We start from the raw sequence: 7,199 nt of genomic DNA, 5'->3' as shown, positions 1-7,199 counted from the left end.
GGGGGGTCCTAGCCCGCCAAGTCTATCAAGACGGGAAGCAGTATGAAACAGTTGGCGAGCTCAAGAGTGCCATCAAGCGTGAATGGGAAAACATTTCTCAAGATTACTTGCACAAGTTGATCCGGTCGATGCCAAAGCGGTGCGTGCAGGTTATTCAAGCCAAGGGGGGCAAGACGAAGTACTGAGGTGTAGTTTTGAGTAGCGTAACGTTGATAATACATGATTTTTGTGACGTTTCATCATGGTGTCCTATCCTGCTGTCACACCTCCAAATCGGTTTTCGCGGCAGAACTCAGTCATACTTCACTATTTTGACCTGAAACTAGCGCCAAACGATCGGACCAATCAAAACGATTGCTTCGGTATATTTTGCTTCATCCAAAGGGCAATTTATCGACAGCTTGACCAAAAAAACAGGGGTGTCCTATCCATGTGGCGCGCACTGTAGTCAAAATCCACATGATCTTTACAAGAACACATTGGATTGGATAAAATACCTTGATTCTTTGAATCGCAACCAATCCTATGTGTACACTTCTACAACTAATCATTTTTCATTGGATAAAATGTATTGCATGTCACTTTAATTGACCAATAAGGAAGCTCTCACTTTACACTGTCCGAATGAGGACACTTCATTAAAACCACGACGATATTCGCTTGGCGCCATTTGAACAATCCGCGGTTGACGGCGGCGGTAGGGCTACCTCTGCGGCTTTTGGAGGAGATTCCGCGGAGGGAGTCGCGGCAACCGTCTCGCGTCTAGGGTGTATGTGTCCGTTGACTCTGAATTTGCACAACACACACGATTCTTCGGCGGGCCCGTCGACCACTTCCCGGACAATTGTCGCCGGCGCAGTGAGGACCCCATCCGCCGAACCCAGCAAAGACCGGAGATGGTTGTGCCCTGGGACCTTTAGCCGGCACAACACACAGTCGTCTTCTGGCTTGACGTTGGTGATCGCGGCAGTAGTCGCGGACTCGACGACTGCGTCGGCATCTTCCTCAGGAAGCACTGCCAAGCCCTGTCGCTTGGCTCCCAATCCCCGTGGACGGCTTTCGATACATGGCGAACGAATGCCACTGCTTTGGTTTCTGTCGAACGACTTAAGTCCGAGAGAATTGTCGGGCGAACCACCACTGCCGTCCTGCGGCAACACAGACATTGTGATCCGACGTGACAGGGCTGTCCCGGTGGTGGCGATGCTGTAGTTGGGACCAGCGAGCTGCACGGACAATTCGTCCGCAGTCGGTGCACTCTCCATTTTTTTCCCGCGAAAGCAGTACTTCATTGCACGAGTGGTCGCCGACACAACCGGTCGTACGCGGAGCTTTTCTACCCATCCAAGTCGCTGAGTTCGGCCACAATCGGCAACAGAATCGGTCAAAAATATGATGAACCCAAGGGGGATCGCATCCATGCCATGAATCCTTCCTCGTCCACACGAGGCATTCGTACCTTCAAAGATTTGGTCCGCGCACGTGCCGCGAATGGCATATCGCTTGAGTACCGACTCTAGCACGCAGAAACGACGTTGAGTTTTTGGCGCATCACACGTTGAATGGAGGAGACACGAGTTCGGACACATATGCGCGACGTCCCCGTTGCATGAGCATTGCATGCACATCCAACCCAACCGAGGCACAACAAGAGCAAGGATGGATGACCTTACGCTGGGCAAGCTGTTGCTGCTGCGCCATGCGCGTGTGATAGTCAGTCGCGTCGTCGACCGCAGCGGCCATGCGCGGCGGCAAGTCAAACACAACGATAGGGTTGATCGCTTTGTACTCCTCAGTGCAGTTGGAACCGTTGACAAAAATCGTCGTGCCGTCAAAGGTCGCGCCGTATCCTTCGTGCACTAGAAAGCCAAACAAGTCGTACGCTGCCGACGATTCCGCACAAAGAAGACGACGGCGCCTCGTACCATGGCCAAACAAGTGAAACGCAGGCTTGATGCGCTCCTGAACTTGGTGCAGCAAATGAACATCACCCACTCGAAGAATTCCAATGTCGTCACCACGACCCATGGGCGGCGAGTGCGTGACAAGGACGTCCACATTCGACGGGACGGCAGCCCACTTGGCCTTCAACTCATCGCTGCCCCGAGGCAGGTTGAATGCCCAGTCGCAAAATGCTGGTTGCCACGGCGATCTAATCAGGTGTCACCATCCATTTTCAAAGTCGTCACACCGACGCAACTCATGCATATAGAAAGGAATTTGCGCAGACTCAATCGAATCGACGACGTCTCAAGTGACCATGCAAAAAGGAGCTAGACACCTCAACGAAACTTCAGACCGTTTGCATGCCACATGCTTTCAAGTCGAGCACACGTCAACGCACCCGTAGATGCGGTAGCCTTCGACCGTGATGAGCATGTCTTCGAGGTACACCGCGTTCGTGAGCAGCGACCGGACATCGTCCGAGTCGTATTCCACGGGGTGGCCATATCGCTTCCAATGGGACGAGTAGTACGCTTTCTCAAACGTAGTCTCGTGGTTCCCGGCAATGACGACCTTGTAGCGATGGGGAAGTTTGCCGAGGAAGTCGTTGAATGCCCGCACCTACGTGTGGGCGAATGAGCCACATCCATTCAAGGAAGGAGAAGGGGGGTGTACTTCGTCGCGGTCACCGGTGTCGGTAAAGTCACCGCCATGAATCAAGAGGTCGCCGTCCGGAATTGGAGGTAGTTCGTCATGAAGAGAATGCGTGTCCGAGATGAACACGACGCGGAGATCACCAGGTTGCTTTCGTGCAGGCACATGCGGTAACGAGAAGCCGCGTTGGTAGTACTGGTACGGTTGAATTCGGCGCCAGACGGCGCCTATGTCGTCGGCGGGAGTATGTGCCACAGCATCTTCGAGCGCTTGAACCCTCGCATGCTGCCAGAAAGAAGCGATGTCTTCCGGGGAGAGCGAATCTTCGCGTAGACAAGCGTCGATCTCGTAGCGGGCCTTACCTTCCTTCAGGAATGATTTGTACTTGTCAAAGTTCACCGGCATCTCCCGCATCGAGGCGGCACCGCCGACACTCGTCCTCACCAGGAGTGATTATCCGGATTGAAGGAGTTTAAACGTCTGCGTTTAACCTCAATAGACAGATTTCGCAAACGCAAGTTCTGTTCTACTGTATCTGCAACCCATCCTCTCAGATTCAATAAGTTTGGAACCCACCTGTGACAACTTGTTGCACAACCATTCCTTCATCCGCTACATCCGCATAAATTCTCATTTCGTGTCGCCATCATGGCTGATGAGGTGTAGCCTGACGCAGACTCCCTAGCGCGGAAATGGTGGAGTGATGCGGACGATCTTAGCCAACTCACCCAGGTCAATAATGACCTTCCCTTCAAGCACGCAAAGAGCACTGCCAAAGCATGGGACAGTGTCGCGGCCAAGCTACTGCAGGCTCCATCGTTTGCGAGATATGGACTGGACGGGAAGGAGGCATCAAGTCATTTTTTCCACTTGCTCCGTGTGCACCGAAAGTTTCAAGAGACTTCCAAGTACCTGTCGGGAGTAGCACAAGATGAAACCGGCAAGATTGTACGTTTGGACGAGCTGCTGCGGTTGCATGACGAACACACCGAACAGCGCCAAGCCGAACGGACTACAGCAACGGCAGCTGCAAGCGAAAAGGAAGAAAAAGCATCACACATCCGTGTACAAGCGATGCGTCGTGGCCGCCGCTCGTCGGTCGAACCAGACGATTCAACTGACAGTGATGCGGTAAGTAGGAAACGTAAAGCAATTTTTGAGTCCCAGGATCGTGAAATTGAGCACGAAGGGCTCAAATTCAAGAAGCACAAATTTGAAATGGAGCTTCAAGAGCGTGAGAAGGATAGGATAGAAAGAATCCAACAACGAGACGACGCACGGAAACGAACGGAAGACATGATGACACTCATTCGTCAATTGATCGAGATGAAAAAACATTAGTTGTAAATATGTCCTCCTTCTACTCATGTTGATCAATGAAATTTTGCTCAAGTAGTATTGGATTATGTACAAAACTAAATACTCCTCAAGTTGTGGTGACGCCAAGTTGAAATAGTTAATGATTTGATTGCCGCCGTAATAGCAGCCTTGCTTCCGTCGATGAATCCAATGATGTATGTCCATCTTGGATCCCTTGTTCTTGATTGCAGCAGCGTATATTGTCAATCGGTTGGCAACTCTCGGCTGGCAAAAGTACAAAACGCCACTCTAATGTGCAAACAAAATGTCGATTGTGTCGTTAAAAATTCGACACAGGGCTTCGCGTGATCGTCCGAATGTGGACATCATGTCGTAGAGTCGTTGTGGGTACATGTATGATATGCGGTACAGTGTGATGCAAAGCGCTTCGGTCGCGAGGCAACGGTCGCGTGAAGCAGTGATGACAACCTCGGGAAGGCGCAATGCAATGACGAGACGTTGAATGCTTGGACGTCGAAACGGAACTTTAATGTGGCATCGGCATCCGTTAGCAAAAGCAGATCAATACGAATGTCCGGTACAAGAGGTCGTTCAACGATGCAAGCAAGCAGACGGAAAAGCCGCATGAGTTGTCGGAAATTGGCTCCATGACGCTTCTTAAGCAGCACTTCGATCTCATGGCATGACAGCATATGTGGATGTGAGGTCGCTACAGCTGTACTGATTTCCACCCGACTTTTAAACGGGCCAAAGTCGATAACTTTTTATGAATTTAAACTATAGAATGTCGAGGTGAAATTGAAATTTCAAAAGGCTCAATGATGTTTGCGTGATGCCACTTTGAAATCATGAAGCTACGCATGACCTTGTTCGATAAGCAAGAGCTGTATGCACATCACAAGGAACATCCAACCGCTACGTACTCCCAGTGGCTATATGGGCTGCTGAAAGTTCACCCTCGCATCAATCCCAACAACAGCAACAATTGGAAATGTACTAAAACGACACACTACGCTAAACCCTCGTGCCGACAACAAAATGCGTAGTATTGACCGTCATGTTTCCCTGCCTGATGTCGAACAAAGTGTCCTTGCTTGGGTCCTGCTGTGCGAAGACTTGGGGATATGGGTATGCATCACTGGCGAACTCATCCGCAAGCAGGCGTCTATCGTTTGCGACCAAATGAACATCCCCGCTTCGAAACCGGAATCGGACAGGCATTCTTGACACTGAACTGTCGACATTTAGCGACCATGTAGCGGCCATCCAGTAGTAACAATTTGTACCTGTTCAATTTTGTGTCCTTTTAAAGTAAAGTTATTACTCAGCCGCCGTTTAAAAGTCGGGTGGAAATCAGTATTTTGATTGGACTAGTTTAGCGGATAGAACCTGTTTGAATCGGATGACTTGCGAAATTCAATGGTCGTGAGGTTTCATTAGACCTCTAAAACAGCCAATGAGTAAAAATCGAATGATTTACCACACCACTAATATACAGGGTCATTTCATATGTGACTCACAATCTTGTTGGGCTCATCCAATCCTCGGAAGGATCGATGAAATCAAGAAGGTAGTGACTATCCTTGTATTGGACAAACTCCATTCCATTGATACAATCAAGTTATGCAGGTACAAATAACTTTATCGATGGACAACATTACAAGCCAAGCCTTTGGCGCGTAGCATGTCGGTTTGACGAATAGGCAGTGGTGGATAGGCCCCGGGTTGAAGTCCCGGGGTGTGCCAAAGTTATCCAAAAAACATAATTTTTCTGCGGATGAAAAATTGAATTGAACTTATGCTAATAAAGAATGTCATCTGCCTCCTTATAGCCAATGTCGAAGTCCTCGCTCGCGTAGCCGGAGTTCACTCGACCCAATGCTGCTTGAATTTTTGCCTTGCGGTTTTCGCGATACTTGGCCTTCATGGACAATGCCCTCGTCTTGAGCTTACCACCAATAGAGAGCAGGCGGTTCTTGTTCTGGTTGTAGCCCTCGCCATCAACGCTCCTAAGAGGGTTAAATCGTACATGCACGTTGGTCAGCGCCACATAGGTCTGAAAGTACATGTTGTACTCCTCCTTCTTCCATGCATACTTGTCAGAGGCCAGTCCCCAGAGCGTCTTGAGTCGTCCGAAAAAGTTCTCCACAACGCGATCCGAAGACAGCTCGGCATTAGCCACCTCCTGCTCCATCGTGAGAAGACCATGGGGTGGGCGCTTGACTGGGGTAAGGCCACGGACGCAGTCTTGAATTCTCTGACAGCCCTTGTCCGCAAGCACTGCCCATCGAGTTAGAAATTTTTCACGAAAAGTGAACATTTCAAAGTCCGACATGCTGCCGACCGCACAGTCCGTGACATTGACCGCCAATCCATTCGGAGCAACGGAGACTTCGGCCGTGTGCCCGTATATGTCGTGCTTCTTGGAAAAGTATACCTTCTTTTCGCCAAAGAATGCAGCTGGGGCAGTTGTCTGCTGAAAGGCGACGTCAACAGCGTACAGAGCTGACTTGTGTGTTTCAAACTGCAAACCAGCAACGGCATAGTCCATTTCAAACATTTATCATCAATGTACTTGCGGACTAGGTACGGATGGATCACGCAGATGAAGTTGTTCACTCGGTTGCTGAAGGTCGACGCCTTCTCGTCAAAGCTTGCGGCGAGGAGGTTCCAGGTTCCAGCATGTTTGAGCGTTACCAGGGTCATAAACAACATATCCTTTCCGGCCACAGGTCACTTGCGTCCCCCGCCCGCGTTCCAGTTCTTTGTCACAAAAGGTTTGATGTTTGTCCACAGCGAGTTGAGCTCCGAGATGAAAAGTTCGTTAGGGTGTGGACAACCTCGACACCTTGTGCAGCAATGAACCAGTCCGTGACGGGTGACGTTGAGTCAGGATCTTCCGTTGATGGGTCGTTGGACTCGATTGAATATCGTTGGCGCTTTGCAAGACGTCGCTCGTCTAGCGCAGTAAGGGCATCGACTGCCTTCGCAATAGATCGCGCAGATTAGTTCCGTTTTGATGTTGCGGAGGAGGCTTGGCTGGCCATTGACCAGGAGTAGACGATGACCCAAGATGTTTTGATGCGATTTATAAAGTGAGTGGGTAAATCGTCAATGCTCAGAGTATTCGAGAAAAGACTAAATGGTCAACGGGATGCATAATCAATGGTCAAGATTGAATCACTCAACATGGATAGATCACAGTGCAAGTTACTCAGTAACAACTAGGTTGTCACTCAGCATAGAAAGACCGAGTGTCTACCAATTCAGCCTGAAATCTG

General features: G+C 49.9%; 3 protein-coding genes across 3 annotated transcripts; 1 reads left to right on the top strand and 2 right to left on the bottom strand.

Moving 5' to 3' along the window:
* Positions 1 to 564: 564 nt before the first annotated feature.
* Positions 565 to 3,059, bottom strand: H310_05330 (hypothetical protein). Its single transcript, XM_008870015.1, has 6 exons — positions 2,620 to 3,059; positions 2,345 to 2,565; positions 1,926 to 2,152; positions 1,674 to 1,859; positions 1,460 to 1,516; positions 565 to 1,336 (listed from the first exon to the last, which is right to left on the bottom strand). The coding sequence occupies exons 1-6, from the start codon at positions 3,010 to 3,012 to the stop codon at positions 639 to 641; spliced, it is 1,782 nt and encodes a 593-aa protein (XP_008868237.1). The 5' UTR covers positions 3,013 to 3,059; the 3' UTR covers positions 565 to 638.
* Positions 3,060 to 3,246: 187 nt separating this feature from the next.
* On the top strand, positions 3,247 to 4,604 carry H310_05329 (hypothetical protein; the record flags this gene model as incomplete). Its single annotated transcript, XM_008870014.1, has 3 exons — positions 3,247 to 3,260; positions 3,318 to 3,729; positions 4,470 to 4,604. The coding sequence occupies 3 exons, from the start codon at positions 3,247 to 3,249 to the stop codon at positions 4,602 to 4,604; spliced, it is 561 nt and encodes a 186-aa protein (XP_008868236.1).
* Positions 4,605 to 5,719: 1,115 nt separating this feature from the next.
* On the bottom strand, positions 5,720 to 6,633 carry H310_05328 (hypothetical protein; the record flags this gene model as incomplete). The annotated part of the gene is made up of 3 exons (XM_008870013.1): positions 5,720 to 5,899; positions 5,948 to 6,442; positions 6,502 to 6,633. 3 exons carry the CDS (start codon positions 6,631 to 6,633, stop codon positions 5,720 to 5,722), a joined length of 807 nt encoding a protein of 268 aa, XP_008868235.1.
* Positions 6,634 to 7,199: the final 566 nt, after the last annotated feature.

Source organism: Aphanomyces invadans, assembly GCF_000520115.1.
Source record: "Aphanomyces invadans strain NJM9701 unplaced genomic scaffold supercont1.9, whole genome shotgun sequence".
NCBI lineage: Eukaryota > Oomycota > Saprolegniomycetes > Saprolegniales > Verrucalvaceae > Aphanomyces > Aphanomyces invadans.
The sequence above is the reverse complement of the archived record's forward strand: the minus strand, read 5'-3'. Positions and strand labels throughout refer to the sequence as shown.

What these genes read in the sequence shown, in the direction of transcription:
- H310_05330 (XM_008870015.1), bottom strand. Translation starts at nt 3,012, where the DNA reads ATGCGGGAGATGCCGGTGAACTTTGACAAGTACAAATCATTCCTGAAG. An exon ending in ACACCGGTGACCGCGACGAA is followed by an intron (nt 2,566 to 2,619) that starts GTACACCCCCCT and finishes GCCCACACGTAG; the next exon opens with GTGCGGGCATTCAACGACTT. An exon ending in GAAGGCTACCGCATCTACGG is followed by an intron (nt 2,153 to 2,344) that starts GTGCGTTGACGT and finishes ACACCTGATTAG; the next exon opens with ATCGCCGTGGCAACCAGCAT.